A 26995-nucleotide genomic window follows, 5' to 3' on the forward strand; every position below is an offset into this window, starting at 1 on the left:
TCATAAAAGTCAAAATAGATCACAAGAGGGGAAGGCATATAAACTCAAAATAGCACTTTGTTTTGCCATCTCACAGTCAGGTTAGTTTGAGATTAAAAAAGTAAATATTAATTTTATCATTTGGAGATATTTTAGGTCATAGTCTAGATTCACGGTTTCAATTTCAGCTTTAAATTGGAAAACTAAATCCTAGACAATTAAGCTCTTTAATATGTAAATAACAGTTCTTAAATGAAGTAACTAAAGATGTCAATATAATCTAATCCTGTGCATAAAAAACTGAATAAAATGAGGGTTCTATTTTAACCTTCTTATATTTTCTCTCATAATACTTAGAAGGAAGAGAGCTGACTCATTTCTATTAAAGTTATTACATTCCATATGTATCGAGATTCAGTCTATACTCAATTTTCAGTTCATCTTCTATAGGGCTCTATGAAAGTTTTCAAGGAAACATGTGTGAGCACTTTAAGCAAAAGTAATATATTCGGTAAATATTGAAAGATATGTAAATATACCAAGATAGGTAAACAGTTCATCATCTAAGTATGAATGAGAAATAGTCTCCATCAGTATTCATTATTCCCCCTGTGAAAATACAAATTTTTAAACTAAAATTAAACTTGAAGCGCTGGGCCAGGTGCTTTATTTTTTAAGTTAGGTATTTTTGCACATCATAAACAAAAATATTAACATGTTTCTAGGTATACAAACATGTGTTTTATAGAAAATATGAGAGGAAGACTGAGGGTCTAACAAAACACTTCTATCTAATTACGTTTTGAAAGAACAACAACATGTGGACTTCACTTACGACACAGATTTGGTTTTCTCCATGAGACACAGACTCCAACTGCACTACACGCCTCTGCGTACATAGCCACGGCAGTGCAGAATCCCAGGTACTTCCCCTCCATGTCACATGCACAGGCTTCTTCAATGCATGCATCATAGTAAGCACTGGGGTCAACCTAGGCAGAGCACAGCACATGAGTCTCTGGGTGGAAACCCTGTGTAAGTCACTGCTGTCAGAACAATGCTACCTTGTTGTGGCAGTCTCTGAAGGTGCTGTCTCTGAGGATTTCACATTTCCGCACAGCCCAGGCTTTACAGTATGGGTTTGAATCACATGGGAAAGTCTGAGCCACTGTATCTGAACATTCTTGGCTTGTTTTCCAACTATTCCCAAATTCCAGTGCTCCAGAAGCTACTGAAGAGTATCTTGTTGTGAAATCATCCTTGAGATCACCATTGTTATTTCCACAAAGACCACACACTTTGCCCTGTATTGATCAGAAAGGGAAATTTAAAAATTAGTTGTACTAGGGACATTGAGATAGGTAGACAAACAGATAGATGATAGATGAATAGATAGATATCATGATTATGTATATTGGAGCATGAATCTATATAAAATTCCAGTTTCCATGGATAAGATTCCAGAATTTGTGGATAAGATTATTCTCGCATTTAAGATACCCCATGTCACAAAATGATCTAGTATCACGCAGAAAAAATGTCTAAAGAACCAAAACAGGTATGTCTGCTAGTTTCAAATTACACATGAGACTACTTTGGTTTCTTAAAATATTTACTCCAAGGAAGACATTTAATTCAAAATATATCAACTACCTGAAAATCACATCATGTGATAATCTCAAGTAACCAAATATGGTTAAGCTACAATGCCTCAGGTTATTGCATTTACTTTTTAACCAGATTTTATTATCTTTGATTGCATTTCCTATTTCACAATAAGGTTGAAGAAAGGTGGAGGGCTTGTTATTCTAACAGAGACCCTGCCATTCTCCTACACTCTGCCTATGAATACCCGTCTTTAATTTTACTAACAGAAATGATTTTGCTTCCCCATTATTCACTTGTTAGCGATATACATACATTCCAGTTTGGATCCAGAATAACAGACAGTCTTGTATTTTTGTCCCAAATCACGATTATTCCATTTTGAAATTTCAGAATTAAGTACAGGCCAACAGTATGTATGGAGTATGCATTTGCATTGAGTTCACATTTCTTACTTTCTGTAGATTTGACTGCTGTTACTTTACCATCTTGCAAGACAATATTCTGATCCTGTAAATTCAGACAGATTTACAATAACAGTTTTATTTGGCTTCTCACAATGTGAGAGGAAAAAATAAAGAAAATAGTACTGTACCTGAAAAGCAACTATAATTTTTCTTGAGCACGTTAGCCCATCTTCACAGCATGGAACACTCTCCGTTAAAATACGAAATGTGCCATTTTCATGACCACAATAATCCTTTAAAATAAAAATTATAATAGTTTGTGAATATTAGAGACACAGAACTCGACTACAGTATTTGTGTCAGACAAATATTCTTAGAGAAAATATTTTCCTCAAACTCAATAAATCGCCATATGCTGTGTTACGGAATTTCCAAAAAAACAATAGTTTAACACATTTACAGATAGTTAGCCTTGACTAAGTCCACTCTAGCTAACTTGTTTTGACTCAGTTATTTTCCCATTACTTCTGCACAAGTTCAGAATTATTCTATAAATATGTAAGTCTTTAAAGTATATATGTTTGTAATCACAGATTTATTTCTAGACTCTATAAATAGCTAGATAAATTTGGCCTTATTTCCTCAAAGACTTTTATGAAACTTGATATTGAAATAAAACTAATGAATAAATACAATACAATCTAAATTTTACCCCTTAAATGTTAGTTAGGAAGCTTACAGCTTAACAAGATGAACTCTGGAATGTATGTAAGCATGAACTCTGTAATCAGACAGGTCTAGGTTTACTATGACATTTTCTATTTGGTAGCTTAAGTTGCTTAAGCTCTCTAAACTTCAATTTCTTCATCTGCATCATAGGAATAATAATATCAGTCTCATCATATTATAATTATTAAATGCAATGAAATATATAAATTTGCTTGGCAAAGAAGCACTCATAAATGGTAGTCATAATTTTTGCTGCCAGCGCTGTTGTTAGAACAATCATATCTAGCATTTATTTATTGAGCACTAGTATGTCCTCCAGTGTGTGCTCTAGTGTGGTTTCAAGTAGGGGCTACTTTCATGCCCATTTTGTAAATACAGAAGCTGAGACACTGAGAGGTTAAGGAATGTCCCCAAAGACATGCATCTGATAAAAGATGGAGCCAGTATCGAAATCTAGTCCTAGCCTCCAGAGCCAGCAGTACACAATATAACATTTTACTGCCTTCTGGAAACATACAAGGGACCTTTTAAAAATATTTCCCATTTTGAAAATAAAATTATTTGGAACTAATCTACAAATGAATAATTAAGAAGTACAGAAACATTTTAATAAGACATACTCATAATTACCTCAAGAAATGAATACTGGCAGAGACCATCAAAACTGTAACTCTTCCCATCAAAAGTTCTAACATGACCTTCCCCATAGATGTGGCAGATGGTTTGACATTCATTTTGGGTACAACTCCAAGACCCTTTAATGCAGGTACTAAAAGGAAAAAATGAGAGAGTGTAGTGATTATATTATGTCAGGATTCATATACTAATATTGCTTTTGTAAAGAAGCACAAAATAATGTTTCATATTGATTTAAATTTTGGAGTTGTCTTCATTATAAAGTAGGATGTTCAATATATACAATGCTACATAAAGTTCTGTTTTAAGCATAGCATTTTGGCCGGGCACGGTGGCTCACGCCTGTAATCCCAGCACTTTGGGAGGCCGAGGCAGGAGGATCACAAGGTCAGGAGATCGAGACCATCCTAGCTAACACGGTGAAACCCCATCTCTACCAAAAATACAAAAAATTAGCCGGGCATGGTGGCGAGTGCCTGTAGTCCCAGCTACTGGGAAGGCTGAGGCAGGAGAATGGCGTGAACCCGGGAGGCATAGCTTGCAGTGAGCCAAGAAGGCACCACTGCACTCCTGCCTGGGTGACAGTGCAAGACTCTGTCTCAAAATAAATAGATAAATAAATAAATAAATAAATAATAAAACTAGCATTTTTTCTAACTATATTTGGTCATTTTTTTCAAATATCCCAAAGTGTGACTTCTTCTTTCCTATGAAAATAAGAACAGACTGCATATTTTCTAATATCCAAAAGAAATAAAATAAGAATCCGTTATTAAGCACCATTCATTGCAGCCAACAGAAGTGACACTTCCTTCATCATATTCTCGTCCACCAAAAGAGCATGGACAGTCATTAGGAAAGACACATATCCCTTTAGAATTTCGAACCATTCCTTCTGGACAAAAGCACCCACGTTTGCAAGGCAAGTTCTCCTACAAGAATAAATATAAAATATACACCATGAGGCACCATTCTAATCATGTCATATTATCAGCATTAATTTAAATGCTTAAATATACCAAGTATGTATTTGGAGTCAATCTTTGACAACTGAAAATAACACACAAAAAGAGCATGACCTTCTAATTATTTTTCATTAAAATTGTAGCTTTCCTAGGACTCGAAACAAAACTTTTCAATGGCTAAACTCTAATACTATGTTACTTACATCAAAAACAGGTATGTTCCGAGTACTGCATGTTCTGTCGGTTCTTCTCTGTGCCTTGGGATCACTGCAGTCTACATACTCAGCCCCTCCAGAACAATTTTCTGCAGAATAAGAATTGTCATTAATCAAGAGCCTATTGATCTGTTTTCTTTAGCCAAAGTGGATATTCTAAACTTGCACTGTGATTTTAACACTTACGTAGGGTTAAATCAATGGGAATCTGGCAAAGAAGAATTCCATCCCGACAGACGCTGGAAATAAAACAATTTTATAAATTTAGACATAAGTTTCAAAGACAATTAGTTAAATGAGTGAGACACCATCCCCAGAAGATGCATAAAATGTACCAAAGGATAAGATATCACCTTGTAAATATTACAGGAATATACAAACAGGGTTTTATGGACATCAGAGAAAACCTCGTGGAAAGGATGGCTGGATCTTGATGATAAGTGAAATTTAATACTTCTGATAAGGTGCCAAACTGTGGTGTAGGAGAGAATAAGATATGTTCCAGTGACTCAAATGAGTCATGTTTGGATGGAAGGCAGGATGCAAAATGGGCGGAAGTGGTATATGTAGGTTGAGGCCAGACTTTAGATGGCCTTAAATGACTTGCAAATTTGTATTTGTTCTCCAGGTAACTGTCAGTCACTAAAGTTTCCGAGCAGGGAGGTGGCCCTATCAGAATAGTGCTTTAGGCTACATATTCTTTATTATTATTATTATTATTATTATTATTATACTTTAAGTTCTGGGATACTTGTGCAGAACGTGCAGGTTTGTTACATAGGTATGCATGTGGTTTTAGGCTACACATTCTTGCAGCAGTGCAGGAAACATGAGACAGAGAGACAGAGCAATAATGAGCAACCAAGTTAGCTATCACAGTGGTGCCAGCTGAGGAGAGTCTCAAATAGGGTAGTGGTGAAGGGAACTGTAATTTGGAGGTCCTAGCCTGATTCACTGAAAAGTTAATTTATTGATTCCCATGAAAAAAAGAGCAGACTGCATATTTGCTAATATCCAATACAGATAAAATAGTAATTCTTTATTAAGCACCATTAAAAAGTTAATCTATTGATTCCCCAAAAACTACAGAGAAAAAGAAATTATCATTATCAAACCCCAGCAAAAGGCTCATGGGCTTTGATATAAAGGGGTTACCTAGGCTTTCCTTTTGAATGACCAAGAAAAATTACTTACTGTTAATGATAGCCTCATGAAACCAAAGAAAAGAAAGGAAGCATATTCAAAATATTTTTGAGTGGCTACTTCATTTTGGCAAGAATTCCTACACCTCTCTATGGAATTAGAAACATGCTTAAATTACTTTGCTCCAGGCTGAGCACAGTGGCTCATGCCTGTAATCTCAGCACTTTGGGAAGCCAAGGCAGGTGGATTGCTTAAGTCCAGGAGTTCAAGACCAGCCTGGGCAACATGGTGAAATACCGTATCTACTAAAAATACAAAATATTAGCTGGGCATGGTGGCATGCACCTGTAGTCCCAGCTACTCAGGAGACTGCGGTGGGAGAATCACTTGAGCCCAGGGAGGTTGGAGCTGCAGTGAGCCAAAACTGTGCCACTGAACTCCAGCCTGGGCAATTGAAGTGAGACCCCATCTCAAAAAAAAATAAAAAGAAAAAAAAGAAAAAAATGAATTTGCTCCAAACTGTAGAAATCATAGCCTCCTCAGCCATTACAAAATAGTCAAAATTCTTCAATTCTTCAGAAACTAGGTCCAAATTCTTGGTTATGATCTGACCACTGTCAATGTTTCTAGCCCAATCCTATACAAAACAACCCGCATGTGTAAAATTTTTTCAAACATTTCCTACATCTGTGCATTCTCTTTACTCTACAGGAAATCATCCTCTACATTTCAATTTTGTCTGGAAAAAGATTCATTCCCTAGTACAATTCATATGCCTGTCTTCTCTGAGAAGTTTTCCTTAATCTCCTCAGGTAGTGCCTGGCCACTTCTGCTACCATGTTCTAGTATATAAACCTCCTTCTATTGGTTTGTGCCCTGCTTACTCGGAGTACAGGACAATGTTCGTTCAGCTTTGCAACTCCAGCACTCAGCACAAGGCCTGGCACACTGCAGACACTTAATGAGTGTTTGTTGAATGATGACTACTGAGAGACAGCTAGAGAGCATCTTCTGAATATGAAATCATTTCACATCTGGTATATAGAAGCTACCAGAATATTTTTCTACTGGTGTTTAAAACAAAACCAGAGTGGGATAAGTCATCTATATCCATTAGGATGCAATGAGCCTTCCAGAATAAAAGAGATTTTTGTTAATAAATAAGAATCATAAGTATGGCAGGTCTAAAAAGACTTCATACTGACAAAAGATCATTTATCTGAAAAGAACACAGTCTCTTGATTTCAGTGTCATAGCAAGTATACATATAATTACCATACCATTTATTGTCATCAATATGGATGAGTTTGCCTGGTTGCATGACCTCGTCATTTATGTAACAGTCACACTGAGATTTCAGTACACAGTTTCCTTCATTATTCTGGTACATTTCATCAGGGCAGGTGCATCCATCAACTGGAACATCTTCTACATCACAGCTCCTATCTCTTTCTGACAAGGATCGGCAAGAACTATTACAGGCTTTTACATTGTACTTGAACACTAGGCCACTTGGGCAAGAATGTTCTGTTGGTACAGAGACAAAAGAAAAAAGAATATGTACATATCCAGGGAAACAAACAATTTTACTTCAGCTTGATGTTTATAGATATTATCATGAGTTTTCATAATAGAGATTATGAATTTTTTAAGTCCTTGTTCATTGAGTTTTTTAAATTATTTTTTATTCTCAGTCAATACTGAATTCCTATTATATGTTTAAACACTTTGCTGGGGATTAAGCCCATAAACAGGAGAGGCAATACATTGCTTTCACATGGCTTATATTCCTGGTGGAAGGACAGTCGTGGTACATGCTATGAAGAAACAAGAGGGGAAGCACTAAGTATGTACAGATGAGGATCTACACTTACTGAAGAGGGTGGGTTAGATGAAGAGCAATAAGACAGTCTAGGGAGAGGTGATTCTGTCTGGAGAATAGCCTAAGTCGGAGGGAGAATTCGTCTTTTAAAGAGCACATAGAAGAATAGAAGCTGTATGGCCAGAGATAGAATGAATCAGTGGTTAAAATTTACAGGGCCCCCTTAAGGAGTTTGGTATTTAGCCTTAGAGCAATGAGACACCATTAACTTGTTTTAGACTGGAGTGTCACATAGTGAGCTTAGTTCGATTTGGCTTTGTTTTAAAGATTACCCTGGTTTCTCTGTAGAAAATGGATTAGAGGAAGCCAGGAGTGAATATTGAAAGAGGCTACTGAAATCACCCAGGAGAAAAACAATGGTGGTTTCTTGAACCTGGTTGGTGGCAATATAGATGGAGAGATGTGAATAAATTTAAGAGAGATTTTGGAGGTGAAACGGACAGACCTTACTGATTAACTGGATACAAGCAATGAGGTGTTAAATATGATCTACAGGAGGTGTGTTTCTACAAAGTTTGTTGTTTGTTTTTGTTTTTCTCTTGGTGAATCAAGCGTTTTTGTGAAGTCATATTCAAACAGTGCAATAAATATTTTAAAACAAAGCAAGGTTTTAAAAATATGATAGTTGAGCCCCTAATTTATTGGTTCATTTTGTTTTTTTCTCAACATAAATTATTCATATTAAAATGTCATTTACGAATGCATTAGCGGTCACAACATTATTTAAATTTCAGCACACGATAATTGAACAGAAACATATATTTATATATAAATACACATATATTCTGCTTTTTCTTTATATGTGAATATATTAAATCAAGATCAATAAATCAAGAAGTAAAATATATAAGGATTGCACAAGGATATTAAAAATAAAACAGAAAAAATCATCTTTGAAAGAACCAGGTAAAAATTTGTAAACACATGTGCCTAAACCACACACGCACACAACACACACACACACACACACACACACACGACTATAGCGAAACTGAGAAGGAAGTAGTTATTGAAATCTTCTCTGCTGCTTACCACATAGGCCAGTTCTCCATCCCACTATGTATGTTTCCTTCTCAGCACACGCTTTCACATAGTTGCCTAAAATTGTACATAGGCAGTCCTGACTGTTTTCACAAGTGCAAGTATATTTTTTGCATTCCTTGAAAATAAGAAACAAATTTATATTGCATTATGAAGTTACTCAGAAGAACAGGTAAACTGAGTATAATAATTTAGTTCCTAACCACTCTTCTACCCCAAAAAAGTTTCTTTGAAACTTTCAAAAACATTTTTAAATATTCAAAATAGTAAATGAATTACTAGCCTGCTTGTCAAAACATTTAGAAAAGGCAGAAAGAGAAACTTATTCAAGACTTTTCTTATTTGGGGTTATTTTCCAGAACCACTTTTGAAGTTGGTATATCTAACACAACAATAAATTAATAGAATCTAATGCATATCTAAGGATATACTTTAATCTACTGACAATGGTTGTTATTTGAAAATATTTAATATCTACATGCTTTTGTCAATATCAGCAAAGTATTTCTCAAAAAGAGGTGTTAATGTTAGAGCCTCACATACCTCATGATAGGGTTTAGGGTTCACAATTGGGTGGCAGGAAGCAAAAGGCCCACTTGAATCAAGAAGAATTCCACAGTGCCTTTCAGCAAATTTTTCTGGAAGAAAATCAGTGCACTCAAAATTAGTTTCAGTAATGATATAATACTATACTTTCATTTTTTTTTTTTTTGAGATGGAGTCTCACTCACCCAGGCTGGGGTGCAGTGGCATCTTGGCTCACTGCGACCTCTGCCTACTGGGTTCAAGTGATTCTCCTGCCTCAGTCTCCTGAGTAGCTGGGATTACAGGTGCGTGCCACTACGCCCAGCTAATTTTTTGTATTTTTAGTAGAGATGGAGTTTCACCATGTTAACCACGAAGGTCTCGATCTCCTGACCTTGTGATTCGCCCACCTTGGCCTGCCAAAGTGCTGGGATGACAGGCATGAGCCACCGCACTCGGCCATAATTCTTTAATTGAAAGAAAAGATGTAAAATTTTAATAGTTCTCACTATTAAAACAATTTTTAAAGTGTTTTGCTGTAATGCATCTAACTTGTCACTATGTGCAAAAATGGCATGCTGTAATTAAAAAAAATCTTACACTAAGAGGCAAAGTCTTTGTTAGCTTTGGATTTTTGGATTAAATCAATTTACCTTTCTCTGAAATGCAGTTTCCATATAAAAATGGAATTAGGGGGCCATATTATATCTTTAGATGTCTTTTAACTTTAAAATATATATTTATAGCTAAATCGTGATGAGTTGGCAAATAAATCAACAACAACACCCCCCCTCCGCCCCCACTACACGATCCCTGTCACCTCAGATTATATCAGTTTTCCTGAAGGTCATATATTAGCACAACCAGTATCAATAATTCCAATACACTAAGTTTGTTGTGTTTTTTAATTGGTATTTCGTTGGCTTATAAATAACTAGCATAGTATTAAGTTAACAAAAAAAATCATAACAATAGCATCTGAGTAACAAGTGCTTGGCTTAATGATTTTTGGTAATAAAGGAAGCTGTCTCTATTAAAAACAAACTGAGACCAACTATTTCAAAATTTTTAACAAATTTGCAACCCAGTGTCACCACTTTTTATCTAAATATTACTAACAGGTTAGTAAAATACAGTTTAATTTCCTGTGTTTTATGTTAAGTTAAATGTAAAGCACTGAAAATTAAATTTAATTAATTTATATATCTCTCCAAAGTGGTGGCATATAGTCTGCTTAACATAAATTGACTTGGTTTCTTACAAGATATACATTCTCATTATAATTGTTTTCACTGCAACACACCAAAACCAAAATAATATGATAATCAAAACCCTGAAATATATATTACGATGTTTACATTAATGCTTCTAACAACTCTCTTAAATCAAAATTAGTAGACAACGCTTTCAAAAGGAATTGCCTTAGTAATGTTAAAATACTATTATAATCTGATAAGACTATTTCTAATATCTGTTAATTTAGAAACAACTAATTAACATGTCAATATAATATATTTTAACTTAGCTTCCATTGCACTCTTTTTTTAATGAAAGAAGCAACACAAAATAAAGCATTTGTTAGTATCAGCAATACCAGGGGAGCAACCAAAGCATGACTTGGATTCAAAATACTTGGATTTCTGATCTGTCATCCTTATTCACTAAGGATCTTTATTAACCCTCTCTGTGCTCCATTATCAATATCTACATTAGTGGGGATAATAGTCCCACCTATACTGTTCATGAGTTTTGGTAGAAATAAATTGCAGTAATATTTTAAAAGCCTTTTGGTAAGCATAAATGTAAGCTGAATCATACCAGTGTAAAGTTTAATTAATTTCTGTATTGGGGCTTGGACAGCAGTGGTTAGGACACCTGGACCTAGCTATAGCTCTTTCATCAAGTGGCTTCACCAGTTTGGGCAAGTCTTGCTATTTCAACCAATGACCATTTTTATAACTAAGTTAAAGGAGGGAATAATTGAAGAACTAAATGTGCCCCAAATCTCTTCTAATCTTGTTATTCTATAATGATGGTGAAAATTGTGTAAGGAGGAAAAGAGTAGGTATAGAAAACCAAACAACCAAGATGAACTCCCAGTGAAATATTTGTTTTGTAGGAATAAGATCAGCCAGCCAGACTGCTTCTCTGCTGTGTCCTCCAAAATTCAGACAGTACAACAAAAACTAGCTTAAACCAGGATTATCATATTATTACATACATACATACATAAGTACATAATTCCTAGCACCAAATATGTAATTACAGATTTGATAGTCAATTAACATTACCTTTTTCTATACTAATACATGAAGAGGGGTTTCCTTTAGGACAGGACATCATTTCCCAAGAGTTAGCAAATGCCTGAGATGTCTTCTCCAATATATTCTGACTTGACATGAAATCATCCTCTGCTTTGTTGTTGTAGGAACCACAGAGTCCTGTGTAAGAGCACACAACAAAGTTTCACATCTCCTCACCTACTCAATTTTTTGGATTCACATCCTCACTGCACATTCAGTTCTTCGCCCAAGTGAAAACCTGTAGAAGCTACCTGAGAATATGTCTTGTTTAGCCTTCATACATTAAGAAAAATTTCATGGCATTTCAGATTTCACCCAAATGCCCTTTCATTAGAATTCCAGGAGCACTGAAACGCCATTTGCCATGAATATTGTCTTTTTCCTATTTGTCACTGTAACTTTATCTCTTTTGAGGAGCCAACAGAAAGTGTGCTTATAAGTAGGAACTTATGACTCACATTTGCACAATTTCAGTGTGGAGAGTTGAATCATGTTGAGTGCTATATGCCTTTTTTACCTGGACCCTTCTGACCTATGAGTTACATCTATTCCTTTGTGTAAATAAGTTACCTTCTCAAGTAAAGGTGTGTTACAAAAGCTTCTACTGTTTATAAGTAAATAGTCTTTGTGGCACTTGCCATAATCTTTGTTTGTTTTGCTCAACTTTTATGGTTGTAGTTAACTGATTTCTAAGATAGAAAAAATCAGTGAAAGAAATGACCATATGATCTTCCAGAAAGACAAGTCACAGTGTAGCTTTTATATGAATTGTGATTTTCAAAACATTTATATCTACAATATTTTCATTTATTCAACTACAGGTTAAAGCCTTAGTAGCACACACTAGCAAAGTGATACATTAACACATATATCCTCAAATCTCATTTAAATAAAAGCCTTAATTTAAAATGTTTAAAATATTTAAATTGTTCAAATCTTTAGGGAATAGATTTTGTAATAAGTAAAGGCATATTTACTAGGAAAAGCAAGTTGGAATTATTTTACTACAATGTGGAAGGAAAGATTAAGTCAAAATGGTTTATTGGTTTAATGTTATTAATTAAGAGACAATGGAAATTAGAATAAGTGATGGTAATATTTCAGCCTTGGGAATAAAACTGTATCCAGAGGACTTACCCACAGTGTCTGTGAATTGGTTGGGTGGCATAGAAACATACAATTGCATCACAGGAACAATTTGTATTTGTAGTTTCACATGAAAGTATGTTTCTACTTGAAGGTATGAGGAAGATGCATTGAGTATCTGTATTTTATCTGTTAAAATAATTATGAACATTAATAACATGTTCAACAGTTTTCACTTTCTTAAAATACTTTAATATTTTTATATCTGTTAAAAGTCAGAAACGTAATAACTTTAAAAATTGAATAAATGACTGCATCTTACACTTATTTTAAAATGTTGTCATTAAACTTACCTGAATAGTAATAACCTTGATTTCTAATCTTGTCATTTGTGACTGTTCCATCACTGTTGAATATGTATTTATCAACTGGAACAGACTAATATTTAAAACACTTTGTTAGTTAATATTAATTTACAGTATTAATTTTAATGTAATATATGAACCCAAATTTTTATGTCATAAGATGTTTAATGCTATTGGAGTAATTAATAAATATCTAAAATATAGACATTTTTAAAGCATTTTTAAGGCACACTTTGCTTCATTGTTTCTCATACCAACTCTGTGTAGCAGATTGTAAATAAATCTTCATCCCCAATGTGTGGATGCAGAAATGGAAACCTAAGACAGTAACTTGGGTATCCAAAGGTTAAACAGCTTGTAAAGGCCAAAGTCCAAACTACTCGTCTTCCCTTCCCATTTAGGTCTATTTCCACTTATAACGTCAACTCCAAATAAATAAAACTCTAAACTAATGCCATTGCCTTCCTTCATAAATGGTCCGCAAAGTTTAACACTTCAATGAACACATAAATTTGATCCATAATCAACATATTAATTATATACATATAGTAATTTTGATATACTTCAGGACCTTTGCAACTAGCCGGCACTTCCAGAGACTTCATCAATTTTCTATGCAATTTTACTTAAGCTTTGATGATACATAGTAAAGCTTCTCTTCTTCAACCTCAAAAATCCTGAATTTATAAAATAAGTGATATGATTTGACTCTGAATAAGCCTTAGAAAGCTTATTACTTACAGAATTCAAGAGAAGTGTAACGCTATTTAAGCACGTTCCTGTCTGACCACTTGGGCACGGACGGAGCTCAACACTAATAGACCAATCTTCATTCTGTAAAAAATGAATTTCATTAAAATGTTTATTAGAATGTCATTTAATGCTATTTATGGTATGCTATTACTAGGTAATTCATTCAAAATGAATGTTTGAATTTTAAATATGTACAATTCCTACTACAATCAGAGTGCTCTGAGAATAGAAACCTAGTTCAGCCCATAGTATAGCCTCAGGACTGGCCAAGAGCTTTATAGATGGTCCAGGTATCTTGCATAAACTATATCCGTGTAGTTTACCATTGATGAATTTTCATAGTCATCATTTTTTAATTTTATTTTTACTTTTTGTCTTCCCAAAGGGAATGTGCTGCCATGTAAGGACTCTTAGGAATTAGCAGTAACATAGTTTGCCTCTCTTCTCTGGACAGTTCACAATGTCTATTTAAATCCAATGTGGGAGGTATTTAATTTGTTAAACTGTAATATAAGTCATATCAAACATGGACTTCCAGATCTCATTTCAATGTCTGGAAATCTGTAATCTATAAGAAGCAAATGTTCCCTACGCTTTGTCATTTTTCCCTCTTACTTTCCCCGTCCTGTATCCTAATGGATTTAGAGGAGCATAAAAAGAAGGAATGGCAGGCCTGGCACAGTGGCTCACGCCTGTAATCCCAACACTTTGGGAGGCCAAGGTGGGAGGATCACCTGAGGTCAGGAGTTCGAGACCAGCCTGGCCAATACGGTGAAACCCCGTTTCTACTAAAAATACAAAAATTAGCCAGGCGTGGTGGCGGGCGCCTGTAATCCCAGCTACTCGGGAGGCTGAGGCAGGAGAATCGCTGGAACCCAGGAGGCAGAGGTTACAGTGAGCTAAGATCAAGCCATTGCACTCCAGCCTGGGTGACAAGAGTGAAACTCCATCTCAAATTTAAAAAAAAAAAAGAAAAGAAGGAAAGGCAGATTATGCTGGTAGGCAACCAAAAAGCTTTATTTTGGAAGAGTGACTTTCAGTAGCAGCAACTACATTTTGTAGCTTATAGGACATTAAACAACATTTCTCAGTTCAGGATTCATAAATTCTGTTCATTTCTTACCAGACAGATTATATAAAATCGCTAATTCTCAGGTAGACTAGATTGCTAATCCTCTGTAGCACAAAATACAAAATGGAATCACTCTTTCATTGAAATTCAAATGACTTAAAATTTTAGTACTGAGAAGAATATAAATGTAAGAATAGCCTCTATCTTAGTGGTATTATTATATTATAAAAACTAAAAATAAATTTAAGGGAATAATAATGGAAGTGAAAGATGCTTCATGGAATGTAAAAGATTATTTTGACTGGGCGCGGTGGCTCACGCCTGTAATCCCAGCACTTTGGGAGGCCAAGGCGGGCAGATCACGAGGTCAGGAGATCGAGAACATCCTTTAAATGGTGAAACCCCATCTCTACTAAAAATACAAAAAATTAGCCAGGCGTGGTGGCGGGCACCTGTAGTCCCAGCTACTTGGGAGGCTGAGGTGGGAGAATGGCATGAACCCAGGAGGCGGAGCTTGCAGTGAGCCGAGATCATGCCACTGCACTCCAGCCTGGGTGAAAGAGTGAGACTCCATCTCAAAAAAAAAAAAAAAAAAAAAAGATTATTTTATTTGAAGCAGTAGTGAACAGTGAGCACACACAAAGAAAAGCAGAAAAATGAAATAAGTTCCCTGTGTATTTAGATGATTATGAGTGAATGAAGAGCGTTCTATTTGTTAGGTTGTTTTTTTGCAAGGAATTTCCAAGGAGGACAGGTAGTGTTAATTTAATACTGACAGGTAATACCATCAGTGCCAGTATGTGATAGAAAGCATACGGAAATACATAGCCAGTAACTGAAGGATTGTTCACTTTTTATTTCTTTAAATACTAATTCAAGGTGAAGATTGTGTTCTAAATTGGTTGAGGAATAGCTTTGTTTGTATATCAGTTTGCTCAAATATTGCAGGCTATTACATACGTGAATGGCCAGGAAGTGGCAGTTTCCAGGAAAGTCGTACTTAACACCATCAAAGGTGGTAAGGGAACTTCCTTCCACCTTACATCTTCCAGGGCATAATGCTTCGGTGCAAGACCACTTGGCATCTTGGCATGTGCTATTAAAATGTAATGGTTATATTGAGGGTTATCAATTGTATTTTCTCTATGGTGAAAATAAAATATCACACTAAAAAATCATCACAAGTTAAGACATTTGGTTAAGCTTTATTAGACCATCTTTATTTCCCACCCAACGTCTCAGCTCTGATAAAATGTCTCATTGATGGTGGTAGCATGATATTTTAGAAGCCCTGACTATAATGATAACTTCTCATGAATTAAGCATATGAAACTTACAAGCTGGATTTCAGAGATTTTTAAACATGGAATACGGTTCATTATCAGTATTAAAATACCTGCCACAAGCCACATTGTAGAATTGCACCGCACAATACATTGAGCGAGCTTTTGAAATGTGTCTCATCTAAATTGAGACCCACTATAAATGTAAAAGACATACAGATTTTGAAGACTTAAGCAGGAAAAAAAATTGTAAAATCTCTCATTAACTTGATTTCATATTAATTTTATGTGTAAATAATAGTATTCTAGATATATTGGGTAGTATAAAATACACGACTAAAACTAATTTCACCTGTTTCTTCATGTCTTTTAAAAATTTGTCAACTAAAAACTGTTGAATGATATATGTGGATCATTTTTGTAGCCTACATTATATTTCTCTTGAACAGTACTCTTATAGACATTTAATAAATTATAGCTACTATTATTTATAATTCTTCATACAAATTAAAATTAATTAATATGCATATAATATAAATTAATATTGATTATTATTACCAAAATAAAACATTTTCCATTTATAGAGAAAATAGATTTTTTTATTAAGCCAAATTATGTCCCCAGAAAGACACAATACATTTCAGGAAAAGCATTTTGTAGTATTGCAGAAATTTAGATCTTCAGAGAAAAGCCATAATGAAGACTGGGGAAATCTCAATGGTCATTATATTGTTGTGGAACTCAGAAGGAAGACTCAAGCTGGGTATTCAATTAATAGTGAAATCATCTACAATAACTTTTGGTACATTAAAATTTACTGATGAATAGATATATTATTCATCTTCACCAATCTAGCCACATATAAAAACTATTAGAAAAGTATTTGGCTCTTTCTAACTGTATGTTTTATTAAATATTCTTGGCAGAATTAGCATCATTATTGTTTCATTATTATAATCAAAATCTTATAGTATACTTTGTTCTATATTTGCAACTGCCAAGTGGTTTACTATTGAAAACACTGTTTTGGTTAGTGAATATTATCTTTTAAAGGTACCGAGAATGATCATATATTTTATAATAAAAAACACACTGAGTCTAAAAACAAAACATCAACAACACAGAAAATGCAGTGAGATTGCTTTTTATTTCTTAAAAGTTTATTTTAAGGGTGCATTTAGGAATTTTTTCAAATTATATAAAAATATTGGTATTATTTTACCATCAGTAATATGTGAACAAAAAGCACACACATACCACTGAGAACCACAAGGACCTTCTCGGACTTCTCCTGGCTGATACACTGTTCCACTGGATTCACAGGGACATTCAGCTTTTAATACACATTTTCCTTTCTCTCCAATGTCATCCAACAGATAACCTAGAACACATCGTATAAGGCTAACCTCAAAACTCTACAAACATCAGTAAATTGTTCAGCAGTGTGTTGTGAAATTACTCTTGAGATAGTTCTTTCGAGCATAACATGCACTGAAAATGATAATTTCTTGTTAAAGCAATTACTCCTAATTTGAAAACTGGCAAGAGTATAGAAAACAATTTTCTGAGTTTGAGTTACTGCTACACAGTGCACAGTCCTATTGCACTCAATGTGGGACTAAAGCATATTCTGTGGAATACAGAAGCCCTCAGGTATTGTAGAGATGGAAATACGCATTAGCTTTAAAATTCTCTCTAACCCTCCTCTGCAGTTTGCTAAGAGGATATATTAGAAGTAGTTAAATTGTTGGAATGTTGTGCTATAAATAAGACACCACTCTGACATGACTTGAGTTCCACTTTGTTTTTGGCTTTTGTTTTGTTTTAGTGTAAATACTCTCATTGGTGTACTACCTTCTGGGCAGGTGCAGCCGCTCACACATTCACTGTCTTGAAAAGGAGCCACATTAGAACAAGTTGCAGGGTTGGAGGGTCCACATTCTTTGTAGATATGTTGTTCTGGACATCTTTGTGTTTCTGGAGAAATATAAAAATATGTGTACATGGATATTAGAGGAAACTAATGTAAAAATACACACTCTTCTAAGGAGGAGCTTTTCAAGTGGAATTCTTTGAGTCTGAGTTACAAGGTAGAAGTCAGCCTTTAAAGGTACTCAGTACAACTAAATTATGCCAATTTCCTGTGCATTATTTTATGATACAATATCTAATTTACAGGAAATATATATTTTCTGTAATTTCATTTCATCGTAAGTTGAAATTTATATTCTGCTTGTATTATGAGGATTGACTTAAGCATATGTGGAAAGTATGTTTGTATATGAAGCTCATATTTATATTTTATTAATCTTTTTGAAAGAAAATGATAACACTAATCAGTATACATTTGATAAATTGTCCAGTTATTTTTTACAGAATTTACTCGTGGTTTTCAGTGACTTTTTTTGATTGTAATGAGTACAACATTTTAAATTAGATCTTAACACAAAGCACTGCAATTTGAGGTGAGTCATATCACCTAAACGAACCTGTTTCCTTGTAAGTACATGTGACAAACGAGACTTCATCATCTCTAGGATCCCCTTCCAAGGCTTAGAATCATTTGAGATTACATTGCAATAGAGCTTAACTTCAAAGTACTGTATACCTATGTATCAAACCTGCATGTTGTGCACATGTACCCTAGAACTGAAAGTATAATTTAAAAAAATAAGAAAAAAATACTGTAGAAACTTACAGAGTTGTAACTACAATGAAGGTAAAAACCTACCACAAACCACATCGGAATCGCTTCGCCAGGATTCAAAGGTGCCAGGACCATCTGAGGCACAGAGGCGGGACAGTTCTGAATAAGTGTCACATGTAGATGTTTTGTCTCTAGTTTGGCAGTATTCATCAATGCAGATCATTTTGTAGTCATTGGATAGAGCAGCAACCTTTCCACATTTCTCAAAGTAGGTTCCAATAATTTTGTTACAGTGCTACAAAATAAAGCATGTTATTTTATTAAAATGGGCAATAAAAATAAGAAAAATGGGCAATAAGGATAATGGGCAATAAGGAATTGTTTAAAGGATAAATACAGAAGTTTTTTGTTTTTGTTTTGCATTATATCCTGTAGCTTTGACAAGGAAAGTGCTTGGATGCTGTTTGAAATAGAGGTTTTTGAAGTATTATAGTTGGTAACATGACTCCTAAATGAATACTGTTGGATTCTTGGCATTTTGGATTGTTGTATAATGATGTTCATTGAAATGGAGGTTTTTGAAGTATTATAGCTGGTAAAGTGACTCCTAAGAGAATACTTCTGGAAACTTGGCATCTTGGATTGCTATGTAATGACTTCAAAATTTATTGTACTTCAGCTTATCCAAACCATCTTTAAAGGTGACATGAATTTTAGAGCTAGAGAAAATGGAAGCAGTGAGAAGAGAGATTGATTAATGCCAAAGATTGGGATGGTACCTGATAGAATACCATAATAGACAGAAGGGATATTGTCCCTTTAACTGTTAATCTCCTCATATTTTATAATCAAACAGATGACCATAAAATAAAGTGACTCTGTCCTTTCTTAGTCGGAGTCATGGGTATTTGCTCTGGGAACAACATATTTGTTCTGTTTCAGTAAAGGAAGTAATGACATATATTATTGAATGAAAAAAGTTCTAATTTCAACATAGTTCAACCACCATATCGCTGTTTTCTATTGTAACAATTTGTTTGTTTTTAGAGAAACAAAAAAGCTACTGTCGAACAAATGTACAATTTTTAAAATTATTATTATTTTTGAGACAGAGTCTCGCACTGTCTCCCAGGCTGGAGGGCAGTGGCGCGATCTCGGCTCACCGCAACCTCCACCTCCCAGTTCTGGCAATTCTCCTGCCTCAGCCTCCCGAGTAGCTTGGATTACAGTTGCCCACCACCACGCCCAACTAATTTTTTGTGTTTTCAGTAGAGACGGGGTTTCACCATGTTGGCCAGGCTGGTCTTGAACTCCTGACCTCGTGATTCACCCGCCTTGGCCTCCCAAAGTCCTGGGATTACAGGTATAAGTCACCTCACCTGGCCCGAACGTACAATTTGTACCAACTAGGCTGGAGGCAGGCTGATAACATTCTCCAAATGTATAAAATTAAGTGAAACAAAATCTTCAAATATTACTCTTCATCTATTTATTTTTTGTACATTTTTCTCACTAGATTATAGATTTCTGTAGAGTAAGAAATATGAATTTTTATGCTCTGGGCTAAACACAATATCTTGTACATAAGTTGGTCCTTAGTAAATATACATTGGTTTGAATGTAAATTGATGTAATCATTTAACTAACACTTTTGAGCAGCAAGGAATAAGTTTTCAACGTATTATGCAACTACCGCAATGTATAATCCCTATTATCACGGAACTTCTAATTTTATGGGGAACATATGAGAAAAACTTGGGCAATTTTTATAGATGGTATCTTATTATAAGTACCAATGAGAGCCATAAGGTAAAAAAAAGAAAGAGAAACCAATTCCAACTGCAAAGATCAAGTAAGATTTCACAACGAAGATGCCAGATGATCTTGTATAATGCCACTGTGTAATTTTTTTTTTGCTGTAAGATGACTGGATGGCTATAATTGCAACACCCTCTTTCAATAAAACAAAAATATTTTTATCAATACTAGCCACACATTTCTTGATCTTGAGAATCCTATTCTAGTTGCAATAGGAATGTGTGAACATTCATTCAGTCACCAAATGGATGCAGTCTATCAAATTCAACATAATAGCATTACAGAAGTGCAGAAAATTCACAGAGTAAATGATAACTATTTGCAAATGCTGTTGTCAAAAATATTACCTGTAACTTTCTTAAAAAGAAAGTAAAAGATATGAGGGATGACAATTCAGACTGGCTATCTGGGGCGAAAGTAAGGGAGTGGAACATAGTACATGGATTTCAAAACTGTAAGAGAGGAATCAAAGACAGTACCCATCAAGAGATGACAGCGCAAAGGTGAAGCATGTCAGTTTCCATAAAGACAAACTAAAACACTATGCAAAGGAAATTATAATTGCCACACTAATATATGGTAAATATCATAGTGTTTGGGGGGGAAATTATTTTGGCACATACAGCTAGACTAAAGCTGAAAAACAGAAAATAGGAACATTGGAGAGGAAGTAGTTACAGAATTCTAAGAAGAAGATATGAGTGCTTAGGAGAATATGGAACCAAGGGCTTAACTTGGAACCAAGGGCTACAAAGCCATGGTAATAAAAACAGCATAATAATGGCATAAATACAGACACACAGACCAGTGGAACAGAAGAGAGAGCCCAGAAATAAATCCAAACATACACTGCCAACGATCTTTGACAAAGGCACCAAGAAGACACAATGGTGGATAGGATGGGTTCTTCACTAAATGGTGCTGGAAAAACTGGTTTTCCACATGCAAAAGAATAAAATTAAACCCATATATTATACCATACACAAAAATCAATTCAAAATTAATCAAAGACCTAAATTTAAGGCCAGAAAATAAAAAATCTCAAAAGTAACACAGGAGAAAAGGTCCTGCACATTGGCCTTGGTAGTGATGCTTTGGATATCACACCAAAAGCTCAGGCCACAAAAGCAAAAATAAACAAGTGGGACTGCATCAAACGGTGCTTCTGCATAGCAATGAAACAATTAACAAAATTAAAGCATAGCCTAAAAATTGGAGGTGAAATTGTAAACCATATATCTGATTAAGGGTTAATATCCAAAATTTATAAAGAACATATAAAACTCAAAAGTGGAAAAAGAAATAACCCAATTAAAAATGGGCAAAAGACTTAAATAGACATTTATCAAAAGAAGACATACAAATGGCCAACAGGTATATGAAAGGTGCTCAACATCATTAATCATCAGGGAAATGCAGCTCAAAACCACCAAGAGATAACACCTCACACCTGCTAGGATGGCTATTATCAAAAAGTTAAAAGATAACAGAGCTGGCAAGAGTGTGGAGAAAAGGCAAGTCTTATACACTGTTGGTGGAAATGTAGATTGGTACAGCCATTATGAAAAACATGATGGAGATTTCTAAAGAGATTAAAAATAGAACTACCCGCCGGGCGCAGTGGCTCACGCCTATAATCCCAGCCCTTTGGGAAGCCAAGGCGGGCGGATCACTAGAGGTCAGGAGTTTGAGACCAGCCTGGCCAACATGGTGAAACCCCATCTCTACAAAAAATACAAAAATTAGCCAGGCCTAGTGGCATGTGCCTGTAACCTTAGCTACTCGGGAGGCTGAGGCAGGAGAATCCCTTGAACCAGGAAGGCGAATGTTGCAGTAGGCAGAGATCATGCCACTGCACTCCAGCCTGGGTGACAGAGTGAGACCCTGTCACAAAAAAAAAAAAAAAAAAAAGAACTACTATATGACCCACCAATCTCTCTTTTGGGCATATACCCGAAGGAAATACCACCTTGTAAAGATATTTGCACTCCTGTGTTCATTGCAGCATTAATCATAATAACTAACATATGGAAACAACCTAAATGTTCACAAATAAACAAATGGATAAAGAAACTGTGGCTCATATATGCACAATGGAATATTATTCAGCCCTAAAAAAGAACAAGATCTTGCCATTTGGCATAACATGGATAAGCATGGTTGACATTATACTAGTGAAATAAGCCAGAAACAGGAAGAAAGATGATCATGCAACATCTTTATGTGTAATCTTTTTACACATAAAGATGTGCAAAACCTACATGTGTAATCTTTTTTAAAAAATTAAGTCTGGAGAAATAGAGAACAAAACAGTGGTTACAGGGGCTGGGGGAGTCTTGAGATCTAATGTACAATCTGAAGACTGTAAGTAATAAAATTGTACTATATCTGGGATTCATGCTAAATGAGCAGATTTCAGCTGCTCTTACCACAGAAACAAACAAACAAAAAAAAGTTGAAGTATCTTTCAGATGAGATGATGGATATGTTAATTTGCTTCCCTGTAGTAAATTTTTTACTCTCCATGTGTATCACATACCAGACAAACATATATACATGTTGTCTATCTTAAATATACACAATAACATTTATTTTAAAAAAGAAACCAAGGGAACTATTGCTAGAATTTGCTACACACAAGGAAATATAAATTTCTTACCTGTATTCCATCTTCACAAACTTCATAGCTTTTACCAACAGCATTGGGACAATCACCAGGAATTTTACTATTGGCAATGTGCTCATTAATATCTTGCCCTTAAAAAGACAGGATTGTTTAGTTTAAGTTATTCTTTTAATGTGTGCATTATTTTCAAGCTACATATGAACTTCGCAATGTAAAATTCTTTTTCATTTTAATGAGTTCTCATTCTTTAGATAAAAGAAAATTGAAAAATTATTTTAGTTTTTAGCTTTATTTTGGAAAGCAAGTTCTTAGGAATGATACATTGGAATGTTACCTGGAGTGCTGTTGAAGTTACCACAAAGACCACAAGTTGGATACTGCTTGTGAAGAGTGAGCTTTAAAAATAAATTACATGTATATGTTCATGAAATGTTAAACATATCTCAAAACAAAATGTACCCAAACCAAAGGGCCATGCCTCCTCAAATTCAATTCTATCTAAGCTGGTTACTTAGAGATGTTAGAGGGTTTTTTCTTAAGGACCTGGCTCTGGAATTTGAATAGGTCCTGAGGCCACCATTTACTAACTATGTGTCTTTGAAAAAATTATTTGGTACAAAAGTAATTGCAGTATTTGCCATTTAAAAGTAATGGTCAAAACTGCAATTACTTTCGCACCAGCCTAATAACTTTCTTATTCTGCATTTCCTGAGTTTCATCATTTGCAAAATATTATTAATAGTATTTTAAGATATTTTGAATATTAAATGAGATAATGTTTAGTATAGTAAGTAATACATAGAGATTTCTCAATAAGCCTTAGCTCTTACTTCCCTAATAATGTATTGTTTTTGTAACTTAACTAAAGGACAAAAAGCACAGGATTATAAGAAAATCATAGATAGACTTACTGAGAGTTTGTTATTTTTGTCCCACATTAAAGTCAGGATTCCTCTACGGCTATTCAGAACATTATGTTCTCCATATTTTTTTATGTGAATCAACTTATTGTTATATGGTATATGTACACTGAAAAATATAAAATACAAGTATATGTAAAAAGGTAAGAATCATACTATTATAATATGTTTTCTGATAATTCATGTCACCCAACAATTTAGTGTCTTATACTTGCTGGTAAATATTGAAGTTTTTTTTATCAATTCAGAGAAAGAGAAACAATGGCTTTTTTGAATATTGGAAGAACTTCTAAAAAACAACTAATAGATCCTTGGGGCTTTGGAGAAATAAACAGGATGAAACATTGGTTTGGTGTCAGAAAAAATAACTTGAAATGTTCACAAGTAGAATATCATGCCTCATTTTCTTATCCTGGAAAGTATTCAAATATGCCATTCCTTCCAAATCTGAATTGCTCCCTCTAAAAATTACGGACTAAGAGTTTTAATCTCCTCAATTTCTAACTTATAAAATCTTAAATTTATACTTGGTGTTAAACTTGCAAATGAAAACTGAAATGTCCTGAGATGTTCAACAAAAATATTCAGTTTTGTTGAATACACGTTTCCCATAATCTAGATAGTCAGTATACTCAAACAACAGAATTTTTCTCCTTCTTGTTATAGGAATAAATATAATGTCTTCCAATCCGAAATAGGTCAAAGTCTTACACATTTATCAAATTCTTGGCCAATGATCAATTATAAATATCGATAAGAGCATCAAAATAGGAAGAAAGTATCATCTCCCTTTTTATCTTTTTCTTTTTTTTTCCTTTTTTGCTCAGGTTACTTCAAATAATTTTATATCATTTACCCAAAACACTACGTTATTTACCTTTCTCCATTAACTAAAATGGTGTCACCAAAAATAGAGATGTCGTTATTGTCAATTAGAACTGTTATTTTTTCAATCTCACTATCATTGTTTCGTTTGATCTCAATATTGAAATCCCCTCCAGATTCAACGCAGTGACGGCAGAAAGTGTACGGGCATGAAGATTCAAAGAAAAAGATGCGGCCGTTGAAAGATTTATATGCTCCTTTGCTCCAGGTAGATATTTCACCTATAAAATATTCAGAGGAACGTGTACATAATTATTTAGAACAATTAGCATACCTTCTAGGTCTGTTTTAAAGTGTTTTTGTCCTAAGAGAAATAAAATCACTGACAGGTTCAATTCTCACAGCCACCACCTTAAATCAGTGCTTTCTTTCTTTCACTACTGCAAAGACTCACTAAAACTCGTACATGAGTACTTCTTTAGCATACCCTAAGTTGGCTATTCTGGCTAAAATAAAGCAAGATTTAAAACATCTTGCTTCCCATAGGAAAACAAAAATTGTCTCTAATATGGGAAGGAATATATGGAGGGACGTGGTGGTTTGTATGCTTTCTTGCTTTGCTTTTTTTGTAGAGATAGTTTTTCTAAGTCTGAATAAAGTCCCATTTATATTGAATGAAGGTAAAGAATTATGTCATTTATCTCTATACATATAAATGTGTGTATATATGAATGTGTATACATGTATGTATATATGTGTGTGTGTATACATGTTTTTTGGAGAAAAAATAGTACAAATGTGATATCACTCAAACATACAACGATTAAACAGACAGATGATGGGGACATTTTAAAAACTAGTTTCAGGCTGGGCACAGCGGCTCATGCCTGTCATTTCAGCATTTTGGAAAGCTGAGGTGGGAGGATCATTCGAGGCCAGAAGGTCAAGTCTGACTGGGCAACATATCAAGACTCTGCCTCTACCAAGAAAAAGGAATATCCAGGCATGGTGGTGCCTTCCTATAGTCTCAGCTACCCAGGAGGCTAAGGCACGAGGATTCATGCCCAGGAGTCAGAGGTTATGGTGAGCTATGATTTCACCATTGCACTCCAGCCTGGATGACAGAATGAGACCTTGTAAATAAATAAATAAATAAAACTAGTTTCAAATTTTGTAAATTTTATTCTGTGACCTCATTAGGTACTGGCTTGGGCATAAATATATGAATGAATATCACAACCATTTATACTTACCAATAATTGCATTTGTTTCTGAGTATTTTGGAGTTGCTTCTGGAATGTGGGATCCTTTTTCTATTCAACACAATGCATAGATTATTTCAATGTTAAGACATATATTCATTTTAAATATACAAGATATTGGAACTTCTACATGGGAACTTAAAAGTGGGCATTGAAGGCCATCAATGAATTTTTTATTCTGTATATTATATGACACATATAACAGATAACTTTGTGAGAGCTGGGACTTGCCAAAGTCACTCACATACATGATTAACTCTACAGTCCACACTTTTTCAGTATGTTCACGAATCATTAAGAGCTTATGCATTTGCAGTCCTGTACAATTACTAACATATGCTGCACCCCTTAAAGAAATATTTTTCAGCTTTGGAAATAAAACATTGCATGCTCATTTTTATCAGGAGCCATGACACAAATAGGACCGAGGTACATTTTAGTAAATCAGTCTATTATCTAATACTAATAATTTAATTATCTATAAGGAAAATTCAATTCTCCCACTCACAGGGCAAAATCTGTATACTTTAAAACTTTACATTTCCCATGATTGTTTATATCTAATGACCCTTTTTTGTAACCAAATAAATTTATATTCAATCATAGGGTAAAGCCTAAAAGCAAGCAACAACAACAATAACAAAAGTAGATGTTTTGATAGAATTGTAAAATCTTTTCCAAAATGCTCTTTATCATCTATCTTGAAGCTTCTTCTCTTTGCTACAGGTTGTATTTACTCAGACTGAGAGGAAATATATTGAACTTCTAATTTATTTATGAGGGCATTTTAAAAATACTATGTCTAAAATAGTAAAGGAGTTGTAATATGTTTTATTTGAATTTCCTTAAAATGTGGTTTAATCTCTCTATTTCATGAAATTGTTTCAAATACTTAGTTGGCCATCTAA

General features: G+C 34.5%; 1 protein-coding gene and 1 long non-coding RNA gene across 2 annotated transcripts in view; one reads left to right on the forward strand and one right to left on the reverse strand.

The window, feature by feature from the left end:
• MUC19 (mucin 19, oligomeric) overlaps window positions 1-26995 on the reverse strand; it is a 188144-nt gene that overhangs the window by 132885 nt on the left and 28264 nt on the right. Inside the window, exons 14-37 of the mRNA XM_063785772.1 lie at window positions 26079-26138; window positions 24878-25106; window positions 23992-24109; window positions 23415-23475; window positions 23114-23211; window positions 18721-18931; window positions 17844-17966; window positions 17247-17370; window positions 15667-15802; window positions 13623-13715; window positions 12870-12954; window positions 12568-12705; window positions 11419-11568; window positions 9146-9240; window positions 8594-8720; window positions 6960-7206; window positions 4723-4775; window positions 4525-4625; window positions 4137-4288; window positions 3351-3489; window positions 2180-2284; window positions 1900-2094; window positions 1044-1283; window positions 815-971 (exon numbers count right to left, since the gene is read on the reverse strand). Coding sequence (XP_063641842.1) covers window positions 815-971; window positions 1044-1283; window positions 1900-2094; window positions 2180-2284; window positions 3351-3489; window positions 4137-4288; window positions 4525-4625; window positions 4723-4775; window positions 6960-7206; window positions 8594-8720; window positions 9146-9240; window positions 11419-11568; window positions 12568-12705; window positions 12870-12954; window positions 13623-13715; window positions 15667-15802; window positions 17247-17370; window positions 17844-17966; window positions 18721-18931; window positions 23114-23211; window positions 23415-23475; window positions 23992-24109; window positions 24878-25106; window positions 26079-26138 — 3237 coding nt within the window. The remainder of the gene's footprint in view (window positions 1-814; window positions 972-1043; window positions 1284-1899; window positions 2095-2179; window positions 2285-3350; window positions 3490-4136; window positions 4289-4524; window positions 4626-4722; window positions 4776-6959; window positions 7207-8593; window positions 8721-9145; window positions 9241-11418; window positions 11569-12567; window positions 12706-12869; window positions 12955-13622; window positions 13716-15666; window positions 15803-17246; window positions 17371-17843; window positions 17967-18720; window positions 18932-23113; window positions 23212-23414; window positions 23476-23991; window positions 24110-24877; window positions 25107-26078; window positions 26139-26995) is intronic.
• LOC134807481 (uncharacterized) overlaps window positions 1469-26995 on the forward strand; it is a 29891-nt gene continuing 4364 nt past the window's right edge. Inside the window, exons 1-2 of the long non-coding RNA XR_010148047.1 lie at window positions 1469-1537; window positions 25002-25093. This is a non-coding gene — a long non-coding RNA (uncharacterized LOC134807481). The remainder of the gene's footprint in view (window positions 1538-25001; window positions 25094-26995) is intronic.

This window comes from Pan troglodytes, chromosome 10 (genome assembly GCF_028858775.2).
Source record: "Pan troglodytes isolate AG18354 chromosome 10, NHGRI_mPanTro3-v2.0_pri, whole genome shotgun sequence".
Lineage (NCBI taxonomy): Eukaryota > Metazoa > Chordata > Mammalia > Primates > Hominidae > Pan > Pan troglodytes.